At 45.2% G+C, this 27263-nt stretch overlaps 1 protein-coding gene across 1 annotated transcript in view; it reads left to right on the forward strand.

Moving 5' to 3' along the window:
* The first annotated feature begins 22389 nt into the window (after positions 1 to 22389).
* The window catches only part of ALOX5AP (arachidonate 5-lipoxygenase activating protein), a 45555-nt gene continuing 40681 nt past the window's right edge, over positions 22390 to 27263 (forward strand). Inside the window, exon 1 of the mRNA XM_077973662.1 lies at positions 22390 to 22504. Coding sequence (XP_077829788.1) covers positions 22390 to 22504 — 115 coding nt within the window. The remainder of the gene's footprint in view (positions 22505 to 27263) is intronic.

Here is a 27263-nt window from a genome sequence, read left to right on the forward strand (position 1 = left end):
CACAGCCTGCCTGTCTATGCTCCCCTAGAGGTTTGAGCAGCGGGACACTGAAGAAGACAGCCACACCCTTATCGCATGTCCTGCGAGGGGGACAAGGGAACTTTTCCGGTTTCACTTCCACTTGGCTTGAGCTGGCACAAGGAAGCACCCTTTTCCCTTCTCACTGAGGGAGGAGAGGGGAAAAGCGGTAGAACTAATGGGCTAACAATGCTCCTCTGAAAATATATTCTATTTTTGGATCCCTAGAGATAGCTGATCGTGGCAGCCAAGGAGTGCATTCGGGTCTCCTTTCGAGAAAGAACTTGCTGCTCAGTGTTGAAGAATGCAGTTGGCCAACAGCCTCCAGCTGCTCTGCCTTCAGCGTCTGCCACAGCATCTGAGCTGAGGTCATGTTCTTCCTGGGAGGTCCCCAGCAGAAGGATCACGTGGAAGCTCCACAAGCTCCACAGATGTTCCAGGAGAGAAATAGGCAGCATTTGGAAGACATATCCTGCCATAACAGAGGGCACTTGCTAATAGAGACAACAAACAGCAACAGCCAAGCAAACAAACACACAGGCATGAAGCACTTTCTCCCATTTCCTCTCATTGATCTTGTCCGGGTAGAAGTTGGGGAGGAAGTAGAATAGGGTGAGGCAGGGTGGGGCTGGGGGGTGTACACCTTCTTCCTTCCCCTGCAGGTCCTGTCCCTGGGCCAGGCTTGAACTAGGGGAATGAGAAAAGTTGTGAAGTGAATGAAAATTAGGAGTTTTTATTTAGACTGGACTTGAATTTTTTATTGTATTTCATTGTTTATTAAGACAGAGTCTCGCTCTGTCACCCAGGCTGGAGTCCCGTGGCGCCACCTTGGCTCACTGCAGCCTCCGCCTCTCAGGTTCAAGCGATCATCCAACCTCGGTCTCCCAAGTAGCCGGGATTACAGGCGCCTGCCGCCACGCCCAGCTATTTTTTGGTTTTTTGTATTTTTTGGTAGAGACGGGGCATCACCATGTTGGCCAGGCTGGTCTCGAGCTCCTGGTGTCAAGTGATCCGCCCGCTTCAGCCTCCCAAAGTGCTAGGATTACAGGAGTGAGCCACCACGCGTGGCTTGGACTTGAATTTTTAATTCCTAAAAAAGAACTATAAGTTAATATTTAAAAATGACCACAAAGCTGTGGGATATGCTGATGTTTTGCTTTGAGGATAAGGAAAAGATATCTGGTTGAGTGGAGTTGAAAACAGGATAGGGAGAGAAAAACTCATTCCTGGCTCACCCTTTTGAGTCCCACTATCTCAATAATCTGGTGCTATATGTCACACACACACACACACATTTTCTTTATCCATTCATCCACTGATGGGCACTTAGGTTGGTTCTATAACTTTACAATTGTGAATTGTGCTCCAGTAAACATACATGTGCAAGTGTCTTTTTTTCTCCCTTTTCTCCTTCTTTTCTTCCCTATGCTTCCATAGGCACTGAGGAAGAGTCTTTTTTATATAATTATTTATTTTCCTTTGGGAAGATACCCAGTAGTGGGATGGCTGGATCCAGTGTTAGATCTGTTTTTAGTTATTTGAGAAATCTCCATATTATCTCCATATAGTTTTCCATAGAGATTGTACTAATTTACATTCCCACCAACAATGTATGTGTCCCTTTTCACTGCATCGGCACCAACAACGGTTGTTTTTTGACTTTTTAATAATGGCCATTCTGGTTGGGGTAAGGTGGTATCTCATTGTAGTTTTAACTTGTATTTCCCTGATAATTAGTGATGTTGAGCTTTTAAAAAATGTATTTGTTGGCCATTCGTATATCTTCTTTTAAGAAATGTCTGCTCAAGTTGTTTGCCCACTTTTTAATGGGATTATTTGGTTTTTTTTCTTGCAGATTTGTTTGAGTTTCTTGTAGATTCTGAATATTAGTCGTTTGTCAGAGGTATAGTTTGCAAATACTTTCTCCCATTCTGTAGGTTGTCTCTTTACTCTGTTGGTTATTTCTTTTGCTATGCAGAAGCTTTTTAGATTAATTAGGTCCCATTTACTTATTTCTGTTATTTTGTTGCATTTGTTTTTGGGGTGTTAGTCACAAATTCTTTGCCTAGGCCAATGTCCAGAAGAGTTTTCCCTAGGTTTTCTTCTAGAATTTTTATGGTTTCAGGTCTTAGATTTATGTCTTTAATCCATCTTGAATTAATTTTTGTATATGGTGAGAGATAGGAACCCAGTTTCATTCCTTTACACTACATGTGACTATCCATTTTTCCCAGCACTGTTTATTGAATAGGGTCTCCTTTCCCCAGTGTATGTTTTTGTTTGCTTGGCTGAAGATCAGTTGGTTGTAGGTACTTGGTTTTATTTCTGGGTTCTCTATTCTATTCTACTTTTATACCTGTTCCATGCTGTTTTGATTACAATAGCCTCGTAGTATAATTTGAAGTCGGGTAATGTGATGCCTGCAGATTTGCTCTTTGTTTCGCTTAAAATTGCTTTGGCTATTTGGACTCTTTTTTGGTCTCATATAAATTTTAGGATTGGTTTTTCTAATTCTGTGAAAAATGACGTTGCTATTTTGATAAGAGTTGCATTGAATCTGTAGATTGCTTTGGGTAGTATAGTCATTTTTACAATATTGAATCTTCTAATCCATGAGCATGATATGTTTCTCCATTTGCTTGTGTCATCTATGATTTCTTTCAATAGTGTTTTGTAATTCTCCTTGTAGAGATCTTTCACCTCCTTGGTTAAGTATATTCCTATGTATTTTATTTTTATTTTTTGCAGCTGTTGTAAATGGGATTGAGTTCTTGACTTGATTTTTGCTTGGCCATCGTTGGTGTATAGCAGTGCTAGTGATTTGTGTACATTGATTTTGTAACCTAACACTACTAAATTCACTTATCAGATCTGAGAGATTTTTGAGGATTACTTAGGAGTTTCTAGGTATAAGATCATGTCATTGGTAGAGGTAGTTTGAGTTTCTCTTTTCCAGTTTGGATGCCCTTTATTTCTTTCTCTTGCCTGATTGCTCTCACTAGGGCTTCCAGTACTATGTTGAATAGAAATGGTGAAAAGTGGGCATCCTTGTCTTGTTCCAACTCTTAGGGGGAATTGCTTTCAACTTTTCTCCATTCATTTTGATGTTGGCTGTGAGTTTGTCATAGATGCTTCTTACTATTTTGAGATATGTTCATTTGATGCCTAGTTTGTTGAGGGATTTTATCATAAAGGGATGCTGGATTTTATTGAATGCTTTTTCTGCATCTATTAAAATGTTTACGTTTTTTCATTTTTAATTCTGTTTACGTCATGAATCACATTTATTGACCTTGTTTCTTTGTTGCTTACATCTACTTTCTAATTTTACTATAATAAACATGTATAATTTTGTTATCAGAAAAGTCAATGTAAAAGTGACTTTTAATTTAAAAACTTGGGCCTAAGTCTTCCTGACTCCCAAGACCATTCCCTTCCTGATATCTGGGGCTTCCCTCCTGAAGCCTGCGCTGTAGGATAAGGGGATACAGTCCACATGCCCGCTGCTGGTTTGGCCCATGAGACTCTCCATGGGCAATGTCTGAGCCTCTGCTGTTGAGTTTTGCTTTACACACTCCTGGCAAGGAAAGGATGGCCAACGTGGCTTGGACATGGGTTGCTGATAATTGGTGATGTCTCATGACTGGTTCTGCCTGGAAGGTTTGCTGTAAGTCCCTGATAAGAGGAACATGGGCCCGCACAAGAGCAGAACTTATCTGACACTGAAGAGGACACTTCAAGAACTGATGATCAAAGTCTAGCTCAGGGAGAAATATACTTTAGAGCAGAATAAGGAATGGCGATGCAGCTGAGCTTAGACACAAGCAGAAGGAAATCCACAGTGAGGGCACAGGCAAGGAAAGGGGCTAGGAGAGCATGAGTGGGGACAGTCAGGGCCAGTGGTCAGGATGCTCGGATGCCAGGGTGAACAATCGCATCAGGATTAAACGCCGTGAGAATCGTTAAACTTCCTGTCATATGTCTCCAGGTGGTGCTCCAAATATCCTAAACCAGATGACAGCACCCCTCCACCCTCTGCTCTGTAAGCACATCTGCTCTCCTGTAATCGTTCCCACATAGCAATTTATAATTTTTATTGATTTTTCTTCATTTAATACACGTAAAAGTGTGTCTTTTATTTTTAAAAATTTGCATTTCTTTAATTGCTTTGGAGGTTGTGCATTTTTCTCTCTGTTGATTTACTCTGTCAATAAACATGTAATCCTACCATAAGCATGTTTTACTTGTGTAATCAACCAAAATAAAAAAATTTCAAAAGGAATCACTGACTATGAATTAGACATGTAGATAGGCACCAGGGTTGCAGACACAGCCCGCATTCTTACATTAACTTGCGCTGTGGTTGGGGGCATTGGATGGGTACATTCAAAGGACTAAAGTAATATAAGGCAGCATTTATTAAGTGTTGAGTGAGCGCTACAGAACCCAAGTGCTGAGGGAGTTTCACGCAGGAAGAGATCAAGAGTAACACAGAGGAGAAGAATAGATCAATTTAGCACATTCATTTAAAAATTCACCCTTTGCATGAGGGAATGTGTCTTTTGTGTGGGGAGCGGGGAGTTCTGATTTGCAGTTTGTTCTCGGGGAGCTTGAAGAAGAGATCTTGGAGAGGAGGCGCAGAGAACAAATGAAGAAAATGTCAAAATGGAAGGGGTTGGCCCGGCTATGCATACCTTAGCCTAGGTAGAGTCTACACTTTTACAAGTGGTTTCAATAGGTGTGTTTGGTCTGGGTTCTTTAGGAGGTATTATAGGAGAATGAAGGCAAGGAGGATGCCTCCAGCACTAACATCCAAAGGGAAATGTATTTTACATGCATAGCATTGTTTTACTCTCTTTCCATTTGGAGCATATCTTAAAAAAACCCATTTCTCTGGTTCTAAAAGGAGGAAACATCCTTTGCAACAGAATCTTTCATTCTCACATTCATCAACCACTGTTTGTGTACTAAGTGTCAGACCTGATCTCCATCCTGCCTCGTATGGCACTTGCTTCTCTCTTGAGACAAGCATGGTGATAAACCATGACTGAAAAAAGGGCAGTTCTATAAACACAAGTCTGCCGGGCTTTCAGCGATTCACAATTTCCTTTCGCAAGTCAGGCTGGAGTTAATGGCTCTTTCCTGCAGCGGCGGAGATGCCCACAGTGCTGAGCAGGCAGTTTGAAAGCCCCACTTCCTGTCTCTGCATGGACGCGTGTCCACTGGAAGCCACTGAGAGGAAGGAGGGAAACCTCAGAAACCGGCCCCTGCCTGGCTGCTTCACCCTAGAAAGCCCAGGCAGAGGAGGGAAAGGTGACATGTTGAAAAAGAATAAAAAAAGGGGAACATGAAAAGAGCAAGAGCAGGAGGCAGGGACGGGTAAGGAGGGGAAGCACGGGAAGGAGCCAGTGTCAAGGAGGAGAAAAGATGGCTGGTGGAAAGGAGCTTCCAGGAATTGGGACACAGCCCTGTCTTGTTGCAAAAGATGGAAACCCTGAAGGAGAATACATTCTTACCTCCTCTTTCCTCGTGAGTCAGTCCTGAAGGACAAGCTGCCTAAAGTCCCACACAGATGGGTCTGGGACAAGCGTCAAACATCCTGGGGGCCCTAGGTGTGGTTTGCTTTTAAATTCCAGGTCAGGGAAAGGAAAGTCTAAGTTGTCTGCTCTAAGCTCAGTAATAATCCCCCTCAGAGCTATGGGCGCGGTGTCTGGGGTAGCCGCTACATCTCTGGGCAAATACCCTGGAGAATGCAATGCTGGTTGTCTGAGCTGGGGACAGAGTGACAGCATAGTTGCATGCAGAGCTGGAGGCTTCTGCAGCTGTACAGGTAAGGTGCTGAAATCCTCCACCAACCCTTCCTCTTTGCCCCCGGCACCATGAAGATAGCCCTCTTTGAAGATATGGAAGTCTGTTCTCCAAACTTTCCATCTAACATTCTCATGTGAGCCTTAATAGATTCAGCTCAGTTACTGCCTCCTCCAGGAAGTCCTCCTTGTCTGCAAACCAGCCGCACACCATGCCTGCTCACCCATGGTTTTAACTCTGTATCTTTCTAATATGCCTTAGCCCACTCTGTCAGGATTCCAGTCAGCTTCCTTCTCCTAGACTAGGAGTTGCCTGAGGCCAGGAGGACCAGTCTCATTCATATCTGTACCCTGCAAACCTGTCAATGCCCAAACCTGCTTAATGCTTTGGAGTGTGGAACCAGTTGTCAATTCAGGAATGTTACACTCTAAGAGTCCCAAAGGTAGATAGATGAGGGATTGGTGCTGGAAGTAGAAGGTTATTCTAAGGATGGGTGTGGCAGGAAACACAATTATAGCTCAGGGAGTGGAGTGTCCAGGAGTGGGAGGAGAGGAACTGGGAGAAAGAGCAGAGAGTGAGAGTGAGAAGGAGCACAAAGAAAGCGAAAAAGAGTCAGGGATCAACCAAAGTGCCTGGTCCCTTTTCAGCCCTGCCAGGGTGTGCAGGGCGGCTGCTGTGGATGCGTCAAGGCTCAGCCTCAAACATGTCTCCTTCCTTGACTTTTGTCTATCATTTGAAAGCTAGGTCATTTAAAAAGTTCTTTTGCTTTCTTTCCACCGATCCTCTGATTTCTGACATTTGCCAAAAAGAGATCAAGACCCTGGCATACCGCCCTACTAAGATTAAAATAAATATTATCCATTGAAACTGTTATTTTTTCCATAACCGTTATTTGTAAAGTTAAAGATTCCCATGATGGAGCTGGCTCTAACATCATTTTTGGCTCTTTCAAGATAAAATTTGCAATTTGATGCAAAAATAGCTGTGACGCATATGTGTCTGTATGTGTGTGCTAAGGAGATTTTTTATCATTACATCTTCTTTTGCCCTGCCTTTCTGCCTTTCTGTCCTTTTAATTTGCAGGCTTTTGGCAACCACACACGGGTCTGGTTTCCTAGGAGTTTCTTTTGTAGGATCAAACCGCCAGTTGGCGCTTGGCCCTGTGATAGGGCCCTGGGCTAACTTATTGGGAAAATGTTGCTGTAACCCCTGCCCAGAGGTGCCTGTGACACGAGCTGCCATCTTCTCCTCTTCCCGTGGCTTCAGCCCCACCTAGAAACCTGAACAAACATTTTCCTTGACATTTCATAAAGTGTCAGTGACTCCTCATTTAGCAAAATGTATCCCAAGGAAGTTTAAAAGTTAAAAAATGCCGTAACTTCTTCTTCTCAGGGACCTACAGAAAATATGTGGTACCTCAGCAGCCTGGCCTGCAGCTCTCCCCTCCCCATCGGAGAGTCCTGCTACAGCAGGTCCAGGTGTCTGGATGCCCTGCAAGCACGGCTCTCTGCAGACCTCTGGACACTACCATGGGAGCCGCACAGTCCCTGCCTGTTCTGTCTGGCAGTTCTTGTTTCCCAGCACCCGCTCTCAGGTGAGAGGTTCCCTCCTCTGCTGGGCTTCTCCTCCCTGCTGTGAACCCCAAATATCTGAGGCAGGTCAATTTAGGAACTTCATTATGCCAAAGTTGAGGATATGCCCATGACACAGCCTCAGGAGGTCCTGACGACATGTACCCAAGGCGATCGGTGCACAGCTTGGTTTTATACATTTATACAGACATCAGTCAATATATGTAAGATAAACATTGGTTCAGTACCAAAAGGCTGGACAATCCCAAGTGGAGAGGGGGCTCCCAGGTCACAGGTAGATAAGAGACAAAAGGTTGCATTCTTTGGAGTTTCTGATTAGCTTTTCCAAAGGAGGCAATCAGATATGCATTTATCTCAGTGAGCAGAGGGGTGACTTTGAATGGAATAGAAGGCAGTTCTCAGCTCAACTTTTCCCTTTAGCTTAGTGATTTTGGGGTCCCAAGATTTATTTTCCATTCACTCTACAGACAGTCAGGGGCTTCTGTGCATCCAAGGAGCCCCTCCTCACAGAAGGATGCAGGCCATTACTGAGACCCAATCCAGCTCCAACCTCCTGGTAACAATTAGGACATCACTTCGCTGAGCAACAGCTTCCTGCCTGTCCATGAGTTATCAAGACATTCCAATTGTTCCTCCATATCATTGGCATGAAGAGTCGAGGGGGTCAGATTTTCCAGGGGGCTTGATGGCAAGTTCTCTTCACTGTTCCCTGCTCTGGTCACCCAAGTGACCCTGGGCAGGGAAGAGGCCCCGAGTTGCAGAATCTCTGTTCTCACAATCCATTGCCATCCTGAAGAGCTGCTTTGCCACTATTCCTAGGATGCCGTTGGCTATTTCAGGAAAGGAAGCGTTTGACTTTTCCCTTTGCAGTGATTTCTGCAAGGAAAGGAACTGAGAGACTCAAGTCCCTGAGATAAATATTCATCAACTATTACTGAAAGGGAGCATGTCAAAGAAAAAATGTGGAGAAACTTCAGCTGGAACACATAGTTTAAATCCAGCTTGGTGTAGTCCGGTGGGCATGGAGGTATTATTGTTTTGCAGTGCATTCTTCTATGATCAATACACAAAAGCAAACGGGCCACGCTGGCAAACAGTAATTTTCATTTACCAGGGTAAATATGGAAGTCCTCTTGTTCCCATGTCATGGTGAAGAAAGCAAGGACCATCCTTTGCCAAGGGATAGTGGCTGTGGGGGAACTGAGGAGATGGCAGGACAAGGCAGTCAAAAACTTTTGGAGCACTTTTTTTTTTTTTTTTTTTTTTTGAGATGGAATTTTGCTCTTGTTGTCCAGGCTGGAATGCAAGGCTGGAATGCAATGGCGTGATCTTGGCTCACCACAACCTCTGCCTCCCAGGTTCAAGTGATTCTCCTGCCTCAGCCTCCCGAGTAGCTGGGATTACAGGCATGCGCCACCATGCCTGGCTAATTTTATATTTTTAATAGAGATGGGATTTCTCCATGTTGGTCAGCTGGTCTCGAACTCTTGACCTCGGGTGATCCACCCACCTTGGCCTCCCAAAGTGCTGGGATTATAGACGTGAGCCACTGCACCCAGCCCTTTTTTTGGAATAACTTTTACAGGTTTTCAAACTATTACACTTGCCTTTTCATAGGAGACAGGACATAGTCACTGAACAATTGCTGCAGATTTGAAGTAAGTCCAGGATGGGATGACAATGAAACAACCACGAAATGAAAGGAAGAATGTGTCACTGATATGTCCACATGTCTCCGAATCTCTCACCTCTGTCAGCTGCAAACAGAGCCTGAAATAAATGTTTCCTCCGTGCACAGCCTCCGCAACTTCCTCCCTCCACGTTTCTCACTCACTCCTCTCCAGCACTTCTCTCCTGGTTCTGCTTGCAAACTTGAAACCAGCTTTGCAAAAATTATAACTGAGGAAATTATGACAATGAAAGAGATCAGACCTAACTGACTCCATCTTGCTTCTAACCTTTAAGCTGTCCTTGTTCATTTTTGGGCTGAACTAACTTTGGGAAGGAATTCAGTTCATGGTATAACTCTGAAACAAAATTGATAATAGCCCTTTCCTGAAAAGACCCCCTTCTTTCCTGGGGACCAGTTTGCCTTTGCAGGACTAACAAATTAACTACAAGATTAGAAATTAAGGTTTAGGGGTCATGCAGCCTCTGGCTGCGAGAGTCTGAACCTCCCCAGATTGCTCCTGGGGATAACATCACTATTGCAAAACCCAAGATCAGAGCTTGAGATATTTCGTAGACCCTGCTCTGGATAGATCGGCTGACATCATCCAGACCAGTAATCTGGCCCAACCAGCTCTGCCATCCCATCCAGGAACAGAAGAAAAACTCACTTCAACCCGCTATGAGTCCATCTCCAACCTGACCAATCAGCACTCCCTATTTCCCGGGCTCCTACTTGCCACATCTGCCTTTGGAGGCAGGTAACAACTTATCTTTAAGAACTCCGATCCCTGAGTACTCAGGAGATTGACTGAAGTAATGATAAAACTCCGGTCTTCTGCACAGCCGGCTCTGCGTGAATTACTCCTTTCCCATTGCAATTCTCTCGTCTTGATAAATCGGTTCTGTCTAGGCAGCAGGCAAGAGGAACCCATCGGGCGGTTACAAACTCATCCTCTGTGGAAGAGTAGGAGTTCACGGAGAAATTGGTTTCAAATTACAACATTTTGTTGTAAGGTCAACTTGTCCCAGTGTCTATCTGTGCAGTGAAGGGCCTCTGCGTGGTGTAGTGATTGCAAGTTGGGTCTCTAGGGTCAGGTTGTCTAGGTTTCCATCCCAGCTCATTCACTTATTATCTGTGTGCTCGAGAAAGCTCCTTCATCAATTGAGGCCTTGTCCTTCTGTTTGTATAATGATGAGAATAATAACCTTCACAATAACCTCATCATAAGGTTGTTGTGAAGATGGATCAGATAATATATATAGAGAGAGTGCTTGTAACAGAGCCTGGCACATTAAAAATGCTCAAAAATATTAAGTGTTATTAATAATAAACTGACATATATTTCTTGAGCAGAGTGGTGGGTGAATGGGTGTTCTTTTTATTAGGCTTTAAAGTGTGCATAGATCATATAAATTCTTTTTATGCATATGATATATTGCACATGCATGAAAATACAAGCATTAAAAATAAATGAGCATTTATGAGATTTAGTTTAGCAGTCACATGCCCCAGGATTACAAGCCAGCAATAATGGGTTGGAATGCTTTCCAACCCATTATTGGACCCATGTGCCAAACAATGGAACTGCCCACAGGTTCTGATTCTTGGTAAAAAAAAAAAAATATGATTATTATGGGAATAATACTGATTCCCTAAGAATTAATATCTGAGCGTGTTTCTTTTTTTCCTGTCTTCTTGGAAGATCAGCAGGTTCTAGATTCAATGGAGTCACTAGGATTGAGCCACCAGTATACGCCAGTCCTCTCCAGAACGGCCACCTGGTGGTGGGCACTAAGGCAGTCTCAGATGAGGACTGATTGACATTTGAGTGAACTCAAACTGCCAAAGTCCCTCCCTCACCTTGCAAACTTCAAAGCACAGCTTTCAAAGCACCACTTTCTTTCTTGGCTCTCAACTCTCCGCCTAGAAAGAGGGAGGTGTTGGCAAGGATGTTTGTTGAGTTCTGGGCATCAGTCAGCGGTACCCAGATCTTGTCGAACAGAAAAGACACAGCTTTGTTTCTGTGATGCGGTTGGTAGTGCTCATTGCTTATTGCTGTCAGGGGCTTCTGCAGCAGTAGAAGGGCCCTTTTCCCCTGCCCTGCAGCACTGAGAGGAGCATCCTCGGAGTCATGGTTGGAATCTGTTGTTGTCATGCTCGTCCTCTTCCTCGTGCTAGCTGTTGCATTGCAGGGACATGTGTACCTGTTTGTCTTCTCCACTAGGCTCTAAGAAGCCAGGTTTCTTAAAGGAAGGAACCTGATCTTGTTTATCTTGGAGTCCCCACAGTGACATTGCCCGGTCAGTGTTGAGTGTATGAATGAATAAACGGGAACCATCACAAAAAAGCCGAAAAGAAAGTGGAAAGATTGGATCATAAAATCTTCTAAGTAAAATTTTTTTTCCTCTTATGGTCCATTTCAAAATAGGTAAAATATTTTTAAAAATCCTATCAGGATATTCTAACACACTGAGTTGACAGAATAGAGATTTTTAAATGCAGTGTCATTTGGCCAGCCATTTGTGAGAATTTATAAATGTTTCAGCAGGTTGAAAACACTATAAAAGCAAGGACTATGTTCATACTCAACAGCTGGCACTTAGTATGAATGCTAAATGAGACATTCTCTTCTCTTTCAAGAGTCAGTCCAACCAGCGACCCTGACAAGAAGGAAGGCACATTTAGCTCAATTTAATGAACTCTTATAGAGCATCTCCTTCTTCAAGTGCTTTGCCAAGGATGGGGTAAAAACATGAATAAGTCTTGGATTCTGTCCTTCAGGAGTTTTCAATCTTTGGAGGCAGATGCGTTTGCACCCAACTATTATCCTAGGCAGAGTGTGTGTGATAAGTACAATAATAGCAGTAAAAGCTCTAAGTGAGGCAGGAGAGGAGGAGCTCATTAAAGCTTATGGGGCCTGGGAGGCCTTCGGCTGAGTAAACTCCAGGGGGACAGCTAAGCGTCTGGCTGCTGGAATTGGGAGGAGGATTACTTTAAGTGGCTACAGCTCTGGCTGTGCAGGATGACAGGGTGAGGGCCAAGATGGGAAATTGTGGCAGCCATCCTCCACACTGGCACCCACCGACCCTTGCCTCCTGGTATTCACATTATTACATAGTGTCCCCCAACATTATATCAGGGTTGGCTTGTGTGACCAGTTGCATATGGTGGGAATGATGGTGTGTGGCTTCTAAGACAAGTTCATAGAAGATGCAGCCGCTTCCCTTACTGTTTTTTTTTTTTTTTTTTTTTCGCTGGGGGGAGCCGAGTTTTACCCTTGTTGCCCATGCTGGAGTGCAATGGCATGATCTCTGCTCACTGTAACCTCTGCCTCCCAGGTTCCAGTGATTCTCCTGCCTCAACCTCCCAAGTAGCTGTGATTACAGGCATGCCCCACCATGCCCGGCTAATTTTGTATTTTTAGTGGAGACGGGGTTTCACCATGTTGGCCAGTCTGGTTTTGAACTCCTGACCTCAGGTGATCCACCCGCCTCGGCCTCCCAAAGTGCTGGGATTACAGGCGTGAGCCAACTGCGCCTGGCCCTTACTGTCCTTTGGATCAGCTGCTCTAGGGGCTAGGTCAATCCTTCATGTGACTGCAGCCCCAGCCAACATCTGGACTGAAACCCATGAGATACCCTGGGCCAAAAAAGTCCAGTTAAGACCTTCCTGCATTTCTGACCCACAGAAACTGAAAAAAGAAATGTTTTGTTGTTGCTTTAAGACACTAACTTCTGGGGTCATTTGTTTTGCAGAAATGGATAACTGATACAGAAAAGCAGGCTGGTGGAACAGTGTGGTAAACGCCTTGATTTTCAGGGAGTTGCACTTTGTTTATGTGCAATGGGGCACTGTTTTTAGAAAGACACAAAGATGATAATACTGGTGATGGGCATAATACGGGTTGTCAACAGGAGTGACTGAGGTGGGGATAATTTAAGAGGCCACTGCAGTCGTGTGGCAAGAGGTAATGAGGGAATTGAACTTGGTGGGAATGGGTGAGATCAACGAGGCAGTCAATACGGGCAGCGAGTGTGAAGGAGCTGTGAAGGGTGATTCTTTGGTTTTGAGCTTAGGAACATGAGAGAACCAAGATCTTACTTATCCAAAGAGGAAACACAGAAGTGAGCCCCTGCTTGGGGGCAGGGCTGGGTAGGAGGAAAAGAGTGGAGACGTCTGTCTCCCCAGGGAGAGAGCCCCCTGCTTGCAGATCCCAGTGGACGGCAGGGCACTCGGCTCATTCACAGACTGGGCTGGTTGAGAAACCTTTCCCTGGAGGGCAGGGCTGCTCCGTTTCACAGCCCATCTCCCTCACTGCCAAGTGTTCCTCGAGTGACAGTCTCTGCTATCAATATTTTTAGCATGTGGCCTTTCAGAGACTAAAGAGCAGCATCCATCTCCTGAATCTCCTTCCCCAGCTGACAGCTGGTGACCCGTGGAGGAGGGAGCTTCAGGGAGCCTGATGGGCGAGAGTCTGTTCCAATGCCAATCCACTGGAGGAGATGAAGTCACACCCGAGTTTGATAGAAAGTCACACCCGAGTTTGATGGAAAGCCTACTTCCTCCCTTGCATCCAGCTGTGGAGACCTACCAACGTCAGTGCAAACCAGAAGCTAACACCCAGTTCATATATCTCAAGTGGAAGGAAGGAATTGCCTTACATGACAGCAACATAAAGCCTGAAGGTAATACCTGGCCAAGTAATGCTAGAAAAGCACCTGAACATAGGCATCGCTTTTATAGATCCTAGGATAGGCCTGAGCAAAAACTCTCTGGGATTCATACCACACTTTGTTGCAGTCTGATAGAAGGATTGAGATCCACTCCAAATGGAGTCTGATTTGGGGCAAAGCAAAAGAGTATGCGAGGAACCCTGAGAAAGGGGGACAGCTTCTCGAATGGAGTCTGCAGTCCCTGGCCACGGCTGGGGCTGGAGAAGAGACATGACTGCGCTTGCAGAGTGGTGAGAGTTTGCTGCCAGAATTTTTAAGTCGTGTGTTTTCATTTTTATGATAATGTAAACTGAGATAAGCATATTCTCCGCTATCCCAATAAGCCCCTCCTCTAGGAGGACTATCTTGCCACCTTATCCATAAATGTGTTTATAAATTATTTTGATGACAGCTGGTCTTTTTTAAAAAGTGGTTTTGGACTCACAAAAAAAGCCAAGATGGATTTATACATAACAAAGCATTTGTGTCAAGTGAAAGCTAAGTGACATCTTAGCACCCTGTGTGAGCGAAGGTGTTGTAGCAATTCAAATGTGAATGCCGATGAAGCTGCCCAGGACGGCCAAGGCCACTTTGGTGTGTTTGAGGGAATTAGGGTTTAGCAAAAAAAAAAAAAAAAAAAAAAAAAGGACCTGACACTCTGAACTACTGTGGCTACCTGGAATTTTGGGGTTTTGAAGCTTTGCATTTAATTTGCAGTTTATGACCTGGCGGAAAAGGCAGGTGAAATGCATATCCTGGGATGAGTCAGCTGGAGGTGAGGGCTGGGAAGGGACTGAGCTGCACATATGCAGTTCTTCTCCCAGGCTTATCGACCCGGTGAGTCAAGTCTTCTTCCAACGGGACAGAGTGTGAGAGAGAGCAGGGAATAGAAGCCAGAGTCCCTGTTACATTTCTCAGTACATTTCTGTCGGAGAATGGAACTTTCTCTATTGTAGGAGACCTTGAGAGCCTAGGATAGAAATTACCCCTTCATCATGTATTTTCCTCCCAGAAATAGCATAGCCACTGTCGCTACTAAGCTGGAGGATCATGAACACAATTTCTCTCACTTTCTAAACCCATGCCTTTGTAGGAGATCGCTCCACCAAAAAGGAGTTAAAAAGAAGCAGCACTATTTTGTGGAGTACAATCATTACCATTAGCACCATCAGCACCACTGACCTCCACCACCATTATCAAAAACATTCACCGGGTGTCTGCCTTACTAACTGCAAACTGCAGTAGATATTTGTAGCAGAAGGTTTGTTTCCTTTCCCCCTTGGGATGTGAAGAAAAGCTGGAGAATGTTTTGGTAGCAACACACTAGGTTGCATTGCTGATAATGTGATGGCCCCATGAGAGTCTCTGTTGGCTGGTGTAGTTCAGGTAGACGACTGCAGGATTTTGTTCTTGGAGCCTCAGTTCTGGCTGGGCTTGGGGTGTAAAAGTTTGGGAGCCAGATGACAAGAGTATCTGAAGGGTAGAATAATGAGTTCATCCAAAAGATCACCAGGATGGTTATTAAAGAGTACAGAGGAGGAATTTACTGGTAATACCAGTTTGCAAACAGAGAAGGGAGTCTCCAATGTGGACCGAAAGTGCTCTGTCTTTGAGCAGGGGAAGGGCAGGTTAGGTTTTATGCCTCACAGGGCTGCTACCATACATATTCAGCAGGTTTTGGGGAAAATCTATACATATTTATGAGGTGAGCTGATGCCTGCATAATAGATAAACGTATATGTAACATACTTTTCATATTCGTTTTGGGGCTGGGTTTTGGCAGTAAAATTGGTGGAATTTGGCTTTTTATGTTAAAAGGTGAAATACAGGACACAAAGACGGTTCGTGCGCACCCTCTGTAAACTGGCTGAAACTGGCTTAAGGTCTGCAACTGTTTATCCAAAAAGAATGTGTGTAAGGCCAGGTCTCTGTCCAATCAGAGTTGTAGTGGTCCAGGTTGTAAATCAAAGTTTATAGCTCCTTTTGTTAGAGAGTTCAGCTGTAGGAATTTAGACATTTGCCATGCCTGCCAGGCCCTGAACCTTTGACTCATAGGTAACTTTATTTCCTTAACCTTAGGGTCAGTCTTAGTTGATATGAGGCATCTATTTATTTCGGTATCTCAGATCCTACAGTCAAGAGAAAAGATCTTCCACCAGAGGGTCCTATGTGGCTGCAAAAACTGCTCTGAGCTAAATCCACTCAAAATCACTGCAGGACGTCACTACTAGAAAATACGGCAGGGATAGGGATCACCTTCCCATGCTGACTGAAAATGCCTGATAGCTTACCTCCCCTGGCCCTTGAGGCCCCCTTGGAATAGGCACATGCAATTCCATCACTACCCAACAGGGTGTGTCCTAAAGCTCAGTTTTTTCTGTAGTTTTTCTACACACTTGAACCAGAAAACCTAATAAAATCATGTGATTAATACAATTCATTTTACCATGAGGGGTCACATTGTATTTCACACTACCGACCTTCTGACAATTCTTCATTTCACCTTTATCTTTTTTTTTTTTTTTTGAGACAGGGTCTCACTCTGTCACCCAGGCTGGAGTGCAATGGGGCAATCATGGCTCACTGTAACCTCTGCCTTCTGTGCTCAAGCAATCCTATCACCTCAGCCTCCTAAGTAGCTGGGATCATAGGTGCACATCACCAAGCCTGGCTAATTTTTTGTATTTTTGGTAGAGACGGGGTTTCACCATGTTGCCCAGGCTGGTCTTGAACTTCTGAGCTCAAGTGATCTGCCCGCCATAGCCTGGGTGCTGTAATCCCAGCACCGAAAGTGCTGGGATTACACACGTGAGCCACCTCGCCTGGTCCCTTTCACCTTTATTATCTTTGCCTTTAACTCTAGTGCTTCCTTCCTGAATCAGTTAAGGATTGCATTTGTCTGCATTAACAGAAACCTCACTGCAGAAGCTTAACCAAATAGGGTAGTTTTTTAAGAGATATTGTTTATATCATGCAAATTGCACAAATTTTAAGTACATAGTTCAATGAGTTTTGACAAATGTAGAACAGCATAGCTATATAAAACCATTCCATCAAAAAAATATTATCACCATAGCAAATTATGTCCTGTCCCTTTCTTGTCAATCCCAACTCCTCTCCCCAGGCAACCTTCATTCTGATTTCTCTCACCGTAGTTTAGTTTTACCTATTTCTATAATAGAACATCATATAAATGGAGTAATATAGAACACAATCTTTTGTATGAAGCTTCCTTTGGCTCAATGTAATGTTTATGAGATTCATCCACGTTATTAAATGTATCAGTAGTGTTTTCCTTTATATTTCCTAGTGTTCTATTGAATAAATGTACTACAATTTGCTTATCCATTTATTTGTTGATGAACATTTGGACTGTTGGCAATTTTTGCCTGTTATGCGTAAAGCTGCTAAAAAACATTCTTGTACAAGTCTTTCATTTCATATGTTTTTCTTTTTCTGGCGTAAAAAACTACAAGTAGAATTGTTGGGTAATAAATAGGCACTCATCTAATATTATAAGCAACTGCACAACAGTTTTTCAACGTGTCTGTACTATTTCACTCTCCCAGTGGCAACGTATGTGTTTTCCAGCTACTCCACATGCTCACTGGCATTTCCTGTTGCCAGTTTAAACATTTCATCCATTCCAGTGGATGTGAAATCTTTCTGGTTGTAATAATTGTATTTCTCTGATGACTAATTATGTCAAGCCCCTTTTCAAATGCTTATCAGCCACTTCTATACTGTCCTCTGTGACATGTCCATTCAACTCTTTTTGCTCATTCTTTAAAAACATTGGGTTGGTTGTCTTTTTCTTTGTTTGTCTTCCGCTTTTCATTTATAGGAGTGCATATCTTCGGAATACAAGCCCTTTGTCAGATAAATGTATTGTGAATAATTTTCTCCTAGTTTGTGGTTTGCCTTTTCATGTTCTTAATATCTTTTGATGAGTGGAAATTTTAACTTTCAAATTAAGTTCAGTAGATCAACTTGTTTTTTGTTTTTTTGGGTTTTTTTTGACACTGGGTCTCACTTGTTGCCCAGGCTGGAGTATAGTGGCGCCATCATGGGTCACTGCAACCTGTGCCTCCTGGGCTCAAGAGATCCTCCTGACTCAGCCTCCCAAGTAGCTGGCACCACAAGCGTGCACCACTACGCTTGGCTAATTTTTTGTATTTTTGGTAGACGTGGGATTTCGCCATGTTGCTCAGGCTGGTCTGGAGCTCCTGATTCACCCACCTCAGCCTACAAAGTGCTAGGATTACAGGCGTGAGCCACCACACCCAGTCGAGTAGATCAAGTTTTAATTTTACGGCCAGTAGAGATCTATTTCAAGGCTCTCTATTTTGTTCTGTTGCTCTATTTATCTACCTTTATGACAATTTTCTTCTCTTTCGATTCAGATAGGGTTAAATAATAATTATTTTTTCCAGGGATAGATGGACCAGGCTGGTGAAGGTGTTCAAGGGAGTCATTAAGACCCTGGCTCTTTTCATCCTTCTGTTCCATCTCCTTTGGCTCGTGGATTTTGTTTTCCAGGTGGCAACATGGTGCCTCCACCTTTGGTATCCTATTTTAGCTCCTGGCAGAAAGAAAGGAACAGGCTAATGGCCCTGATTAGTCTACCCCCTTTTAACAGGAGAAAATTTAAGAAACAAAAACCATGAAACCCTTTCGCAGAGGCAACAACCAGAATTCCATTTATCTTTCATTGACCAGAACAGACGACATGGTCACTGGTGGTGGCAATGGACACTGGGGAGATGAATATATTTAAGGTGGCACATCGCAGAAGAACAGTGTGCACCGATTGCATTAATGAACCCATTAATGTGCCAAGGGGAGGTTTACCTATTAGCATGGTCAAATTAGAACCCACTGTTGGAGCTGCAGGTGAGCCAATCCCACCTAAACAGTGTGGATGCTACAAGATGGAGAAGTAAATTGATTCTATTCCATACCCTAACCTCTCTCCAAGATGTAGTCTTAAAATAGAAGAGGGAAGACAGAAGGAAGCATCCAGAATATATTTTTATTGTCTTTTACTTCTTCAGCTCACTTTAGATCAGTGCTTCTCAATCTGGCAAGGGGCATGCAGGAGGATGTGAGTTTTATCAGGGAAAGCTACACAACCCCCCATCCACAATGCTACCCCCACTCCTGTGGACCTTCTTTAAGAGAGACTTAATATTATAGATGGAGTTGATATGATTTTAAGAGAGGCCATATATTATTTGCTTTCTGTCTTGAAAAACTTGTGATTTTTCTGTATTGTGCTACTGCCAAAGAGAATAGAACCCTGACTGAGGTGTCAATGTTTATGTAACTGATTTCATGTGCTTTCTGTAGTTCTACCATTTCTGAAAGTTATAAATTTCTTGTGTGTGTGCAGTTGGGGAGTGTGTCCTCCTCCTTCCACTCTTATAACACGCATTAGCACATCAAAATGCTCTAGTCTTTGTATGATTATGTGGCATGTGGTGATGCAGCCTCACCGTGGAAGGCCTTTTCTTGAGCCATTACAAATGTAACATTACTTTCAATCAGATAGTGTCATTAAGGATTTCATTACGGCCGTCACATCCCGTGACGTCTCTAAATGTGCAGCATTAGGGCCTAAGTGCAGCCCTGCAGGTAGGGTTGCCAGGTTTAACAAATAAAAATTACACGCTGGCCAGGCGGGGTGGCTCATGCCTGTAATCCCAGCACTTTGGGAGGCTGAAGCAGGTGGATTATTTGAGGTCAGGAGTTTGAAACCAGCCTGGCCAACATGGTGAAACCCCGTCTCTACTAAAAATACAAAAATTAGCCAGGCATGCTGGCAAGTGCCTGCAATCCCAGTTACTTGAGAGACTGAGGCAGGAGAATCACTTGAGCCCTGGAGGGGGAGGCTGCAGTGAGCCGAGATTGCACCATTGCACTCCAGCCTGGGTGGCAGAGCAAGATGCTATCTAAAACACAACACCATATTTGGGGCATGCTGATACTAAGAAATCATTCATTATTTGTCTGAAATTAAAATTTAAATAGGGGGCCCTGTATTTTACTGGGCAACCCATTTGCAATATCAGTAACAATTTCTTATTCAGACCACCAACTAAATGTGCAAAATTTGAATCTCTGAACAGTACCTAAGTCCTTGATACCTTAAATTAATCAATGTCTTAGACACTCAAAGCAGTAGGAAGCATTATGGCAGATGTTTGGGCCCCAGAGATGTCCGTGAGCACAACATAGAGCTCAGAGCCTTCTCTGTTATTTGCTTCACGACAGAGCAAAGGACTGCAGCAGGTTGACTGATATAAAAGTCTTACCATGTCTCACAGCAGGCCTTTGCTCAAGTTTCCAGTAAGGCTATCATATCATTTCTTCCCTTCAGTACTTGTAAATCCATTTACACTGCCTGCTGTTGAGTCATTTGTTTCGTCATGAGTAGCATGTCATCCTGGTTCCGAGAAGATAGTGAGTTTAGTGACAGTAGCCAAGCAACAGCAGAGCAGCCTCAACCAAAACGGTTTTCCATTTTGGTGGGATGAACTGAAACACAAGCATCTTCTATCCAGGGGAGATTTGGGGATCATAAAGAATCAATCTGGGCTGGTACCACCATATTGGCTGCTGCATTAGTTTTCTAGAGTTGCCGTAACTAGTCTCACAAGCTGGGAGGCTTTACACAACAGACACGTATTGTTTCATAGTTCTGGATGCTGGAAATCTGGAATCAGGGTGTCAGCAGGGCTGTGCTCCTGCGGAAGTCTCCAGGGGAGAAGCTCCTCCATGGTTTCCTCTTAGCTTCCGGTGTTGCCAGCAATCCCTGGCGTTCCTTGGCCTGCAGGTGGATCACTCCCATCTCTGCCTTTGTTGTCACATGGCATTTTCCCAGTGTGTCTGACTCTGTGTTTCTTCTCAAAAGAACATCAGTCATATTGGATTACAGGCCCATGCCACTCCATTATGACTGCATCTTAACTTAACCAATTACATCTGCAGTGACTCTGTTTGCAAATAAGGTCGCATTCTGAGGTTCCAGGAGTTAGAACATAGACATATCTTTTGGGAACAAAATTCAAGTGATAACAGTTTCGAAGACAGACTAGTCCTGGAGTTTGTAAGGTGAGCCAGGACCAAGGTGCCAGGACTGTCATTTTGTAAGGTCCAGGAACAAAGTGATGTTAACAGAAAGAACATATTTTTGTTGTTGTTGTTGTTTGTTTTGAGACAGTCTCACTCCATCACCCAGGCTGGAATGCAGTGGTACAGTCTCGGGTCACTGCCACCGCCACCTCCCAGGTTCAAGGGATTCTACTGCCTCAGCCTCTTAAGTAGACGGGATTACAGGCGTGTGCCACATGCCCGGCTAATTTGTGTGTGTGTGTGTGTGTGTGTGTGTGTGTATACATATATATACATTTTTTTTTCCTTTTCTTTTCTTTTAGTAGAGACTGGGTTTCATTATGTTGCCCAGGCTGGTCTCGAACTCCTGCCCTCAAGTGATCCACCTGTCTTGGCTTCCCTCAGTGCTGGGACTACAGACATAAACCACCACACCCAGCCAGTGAGACTTGTTTCCTTCAAGTCTCACTTGACTGGCTGGTTCCCTAGATAACAACAGAGGATGTCTGCTGCAGTTCTCATTGCTGGGGAGTCTGAACTGGAATAAAACACCCACTATCTCCATCAGGCTTGCACTAGAGCCCAGCTCTAGCTGGAGAGAAAGAAGCTAACCCGCACAGACACAGGACTGTAGGCAGGGAGCGCCCGGGGTATATGGGTCCTGACTCTGATGTACCTAAGGCCAACTTCTCTCTGGTCATGCTGGCGTGCATGAGCTCACTAATCTTCCTTTTTGCCTTCCATTTTCTCCAATCCTGACTTAGCAAAGGCTGGGCAAAAGAGGCTCTGTGTGAGTTCGAACAAAGCCTGAGATGCTGGATTTTCCAAGATACAAGAAGGGGCTGGGGGCTGGGTGAACTGGTGGTGGAGAAGGGAAGAATTAGTTTCCCAAAGAGGGGAAGGGGCCAGGACATCAGGCCCTGAGGACTTGGAAGAGGGGGTCGTGGGTAGGAGGTAGATCAAGTGGAGTGACACAAAGGTCAGGAAAGAGGAAGTGTCCACACTGTCCTTGGACAGACTTGAGTCTATAGGACTTCCTCCCTGCCTAGTACAAGGAAATGAGTAAGTGAGATAATGTAACTTCTGGCTCTCTGACATTGCACTGCCCCGATGTCACAGTTGGCAACTGTACCTGCCCCCATCCTTGTCTGGGGTGTGTTTGGTCTGGGGAGGGCTGGTGAAGCAAGAGGTACTCAGAAAAGGGACAGAAATTGCTTCCTATTATCTGGGCATTTGGAGGTGAAGCGGTCAAAGCTCTGGCAAAGATGGGGCTGAAAGGGCCTGGGCTCCAGCGAGGGGCGGCTCTGTATGACCTGGTTCCTGCATCCCACCTTTGCCCCCTAGCACCTCCTCTCATCTCCCGTTTCTGCAGAGGAGGACCCTGCCACATCTAGACAATTCTGCAAGAACTCTGTAGAACTGACTTCACTGTGAACCAGGCATTGTACATCTCCAGAAGTCAACAGAAACAAAAATGCTCACATTTAATCACAATGCTCCCTGGCATACACAGAAGACTCTGAAAATTTCTGAATTTGGGAAATCCTTTGGCACCTTGGGGCACATTGGGGACATAAGCCATCAGTGCTAGGGTGTGTTTGTGTGTGTGTATGTGTGTATGTGTGTGTGTGTGTGTGTGTGTGTATCTTTTACCGTGCCTCCTACAAATTTGACCTGGGCCCAGGGCCATGTTCAGTGGTTTTTAAGAACCCAGGCTCCCAGAAGCAGTATTGGGCAGCTAGAGTAGCCCCAGAATCTACATCAAACTCTACCTGTTTCTCAACCAAATTTCTTCCGGAATTTTATTCCATAAATCTGAATTATGGTGTCAGACTCCTAGCGAACACTAAAGGAACTCTCTGCCTTGCATTAAATAACTGTGGTCTCCCTGAAAGAGTCCCCCTGGAGGTAACTCCCTGACTCTTTAGAGAACAGATGTTGAATAGGCATTAGGGGATGTGATGGATGTGCTAACCTTCAAAAAAAAAAAAAAAAAAAGAAGGCTTGAGCTGAGTGCTCAGAGATTCACAAAAAGCTGACAGCATCTCTCTGTTCCATTGGAAGCTGGGTGATCCTTTCTACTCTTTCCTAAGAAAGGCATTTGGGCAGGAAAAAGCTGTATCTCTGTCTTCACTGAGAGGATTTCTAAGTCCAAGGGTGAAGGACCAGGAGAGGGGAGATATGACAGGTCAATGTGGGGTTCATCCACTTGACTGAGAACCAGAGGGATCCCATCATTGCCCAGGGCAGATGCTCCATTTTTGGGGGCATCATTCATTCTTTCCTGTTCTCCCTGCATTACTCTGACTCCTGCTCAAGAGAGGTGGCCGCTGGCAAGAGAGCTTGGTGGAGGTGGGAGGTAGGGGGTGGGGGGTTCATGAACCAGGACCTAGCATATAGTCTCCAGCCTGCTGATGGCTCTCTTGGATGCTTCAAAGGGGAAGAGAAGATCCTAGACATGGGAAACATTGGTGGGTGTTCTGCTGGGGCATCTGTAGCCTCTGAGAAGGCTCCCAGGCTCTCCTAAGCTTGCACCGTCACACCCTGGGCACTTGTTGAATGTCTTTACTTAGCTTACAGCCTCTGGTTCCTGTTAGGAAACTCAGGGCTTGCCACAGTGTTCATTTTCCTTTGCGGGCAACTCCGTTCCTGGCATTTATCCTATTACGCATTGTACTGCCCGCTTTGAGCTGTGTCAAGGTTCTGAGAATCTATCCCTTGGCTTGGGAAGGGTCACCTCTGTGGCCAGATCACTTCCTGATGGGTCCTGGGGCACCACAACACAGAGGAGGCTCGTTCTCTTTCTGGGGTTCACTGCCTTGCTCCTTCTCCCGGTCAATATGTGACCTTGGATGGGTTGCGTGAGTCCTCTGGGCATTCAGAAACAGCTGGGTTTCCCTGGCTTTGGAGCCTGGCAGCCTGGCATCCTGGCTTTGAGAACGGGGCTTTAACTTGCCACGTGACTATGGCCAAGTTCCTGGGGCTCTCCAAGCTTCACCTCATCTGTAAAAAGGGCAATAATATAATACCTGTCTTACTGGGTTTTGTCCATGTTAGATGAGACATTGGGTGCAAAGCACTTGGTCCCATGCCTGACACATTTACTGCACTTAATGTATGATAGTTTCCTTATTATTCTAACAAACAGTATAGTTTTAGGAGTATAGTTCTGCCACATTGCAGTGGCCTGAGTGAAGGTGGTGAGTGCCTTCTGGGGCCCTGGGAGTCAAGGTTATCCGCATGCCCATTCTTGCTTGCTTCTCACCCTGGCTGCCTCTATGTCCACACCATGCAGACGCAACAGGTAGTTTGAACCTCTGAGGCCCACAGTGGGATGGGGAGGCAGGGACATCACTTATGGGGTGGGAAGTGGCCCATTCCCCAGGAAGTGTCCCCAGCTGCCTTTTCCATGGCTCCTCTTGAAACTCTGTGGAGGCCACATTCGTGCTGGGGAGGTGTTTCCCAGGAGGATGTGCTCAGATGCCTAGGCATTTTGAAAAGCCCTCCATACAGTTTCCTTTCATAACACACGAGCATCCCCTGGGCTTCTGTAATTTTTTTTTTTTTCAGTACCTTATTTTTAGGCAAGTGGCCCTTTGACCTCTAAGGTTGTCCTTTGCTAGCTACCGAATCCAGCATTCAAAGCGATAAAAAAAAAATACAGTCATAGTAAAATATCAGCACTTATGGCCTGGTAAGAATGTCACTGCAATGCTGAGTTTGGGTCAACATTTGCCTACTCTTGCCATTGATCCTGGGCTCCCCTCCAGAATTGAGCTGCTGCAGGGGATCTGCGTAGCTAGGACTGTGTCAGAGTGGCGATGATAGCCACCGCATGCTAAGGAAGAGATCCCCAAGGACAAGGAGAATCCCATGCCGAGCTACTTGCTTCTTTGTCAGTCTTGTTTTTCTGTATTTCCCAACCTTCTTAAACACAACCTCTCAACCTCTATCGTTGGCTTGCGTTTTTCAATCACCAGCACAGCTTTACCTGGCCCCATGCTTTGATTGACTATACCTGCCAACACCGCAGCAACGAGAAAGGGATGCCAGCCTAATACCACTAGATGGTGTGTAGCCTGGACATGAGGATAATTAAAAACTCCCTATGGGATTTCAGTATGTAACACGGTCTGGAAACCGTTGATGTAAGACCTTCTCACTCAACGTGTGCTCCAAGGAGCAGTAGCATCATCTTATCAGAAATGCGGATCAGGCCACACTTGGACCTGTAGAATCAGAATCTGCATTTTATCAGATCCCGATGTTGTGTGTATGAACATTAGCGTTTGAGAAGTGTTGCTTTAAGAGACTAAGGGGGTCAGTCTACCTCACTTTCACCAGCTCTGTGTTCCTTAGTTATTGTCTAAAACATCAGCGCCCCCTGCAAAGAGCCTTCCTCCCTTGTGCAGTCAGTGATGGCCTGTGAACCTTTAGCCAACTGGAAGTGGGAGGGGACACAGTCCACAAAACACTCTCCTGCCTTCTGACACCAACTACAAGTTCAAGGCGTTCCCCAAACCACCCTGAGTTGTGATAATTTGCTGAGAGATCTCACAGAACTCACTGAAAGTTGTTATACTCATGGTTATGATCTCTTATAGGGAGGGAATACAGACTAAAATCAGCCAAAGGAAGAAACGCATAGCACAGAGTCCAGGACAGCGCCCGACATGGAGCCCCCACAGTTCTCTCCCATGGAGTCACGGACAGCGCCACTCTCCTGGCACTGACGTGTGACAACACGCAGGGAGTGTTCCCCACCAGGGAAGCCTTGGTGTCCAGGGTCTTTACTGTGATTCTGTCACAGGAGCACAGCTGACTGCCCATGTGGCCGATCTGTTCCCAGACCCTCCACCGCTACACGTCACTCACAGTCCCTGCTCTAAATCACACACCATGACCCAATGTCCCCAGGCAACAGGAAACACCTCTAGCAGGCAGGATGTTTCAGAGCCTTAGAGATCACCTCTCAGAAGCCAAGGGCAGAAGCCAGCCCTCTTTTTGGGCAGTGTTAAATTCTTTACTACTGTGTTTGAAAAAAACTCCCAAATGGAGTTTTTCCTCTTCACTTATAGCAACATAACAACAGTCATCAATGCAGAAGACTCCTGTGAGCAAAGGTGTGGGGGAAACCCCAAGCAGCAGACACTAGCTGGTGTCCTCCAATTTGATTCTGACGTTGTCTACTGGGAGATAGTGTCAGATCCTCCAGACGGAACCCTCCTTCTCCCAGGCGGAGGGCTGGCCTCCGGAACTTCTGACCAATCCACTTCAGGTTGAGGCTCCCACCACCCCGCTCTTTGGGTTCGACTGATTCACTAGAGTGGCTCACATAACTCAGGGAAACACAGCTACCAGTTCATCGCGAAGGACACTTTAAAGGATAAAAACAGGCAGAGAAAGATGCGTAGCGCAAGGTGTGGAAAGGTCCCTAGTGCAGGAGCTTCTGACCCTGTGGAGCTGGGGTGCACCACTCTCTCAGTACATGAACGAGTTCTCCTTCACCTGCCTGTCAGCCTCCACATGTTCAGCTCCCCAACCTAGTCCTCTTGGGTTTTTATGGAAGCTTCAAGACACCCACATTCTTTCCCCAGGGTATAGGACAAGAGCTTCCCGGGGAGGGTCCTAAAACCCACAATCAGAAAGGTGGGGTGGGGGCAAGATTAGAGTCCTGCCTTGAGGGGCAGGTGAAAGGGGTTGGGGGAGTAGGTCAGAAAAATTCTGTTTTTTTTTTTTTTTTTTGAGACGGAGTTTCACTCTTGTTGCCTGGGCTGGAGTGCAGTGGCGCGATCTCAGCTCACGGCAACCTCCACCTCCTGGGTTCAAGCGGTTCTCCTGCCTCAGCCTCCCGAGTAGCTGGGATTACAGGCATGCGCCACCACGCCCGGCTAATTTTGTATTTTTAATAGAGATGGGGTTTCTCCATGTTGGTCAGGCTGGTCTCAAGTTCCCAACCTCAGGTGATCTGCTCACCTCAGCCTCCCAAAGTGCTAGGATTACAGGTGTGAGCCACCGGGCCCGGCCGAAAGATTCTGGTTTTGAGGACTGCCCCTGAGGTCTAACACACTCAACATTGTAACACAAGACTGTAGTAAGGGCTATGGGAGTTATGAGCCAGGAACTGTGGATGAAAACCTATTACAGATATGCATATCTGTAATAACTCCACAACTACACACTGCCTTATTGCTCAGTTCTTCTCCCCATGTCTCTGACCCACCCTTGCCCCCTTCCTCCATCCTTTTCTCCATTGCAAACCCATCCACTGTGCCCTTTGGAAAGCTCACACCATGAACTGCAAACTCTCGTGCGGCTTCAGCCTCTTCTCTGAAAGCTCCTCTCACC

The sequence above is a fragment of the Macaca mulatta genome, chromosome 17, assembly GCF_049350105.2.
Source record: "Macaca mulatta isolate MMU2019108-1 chromosome 17, T2T-MMU8v2.0, whole genome shotgun sequence".
Taxonomy (NCBI): Eukaryota; Metazoa; Chordata; class Mammalia; order Primates; family Cercopithecidae; genus Macaca; species Macaca mulatta.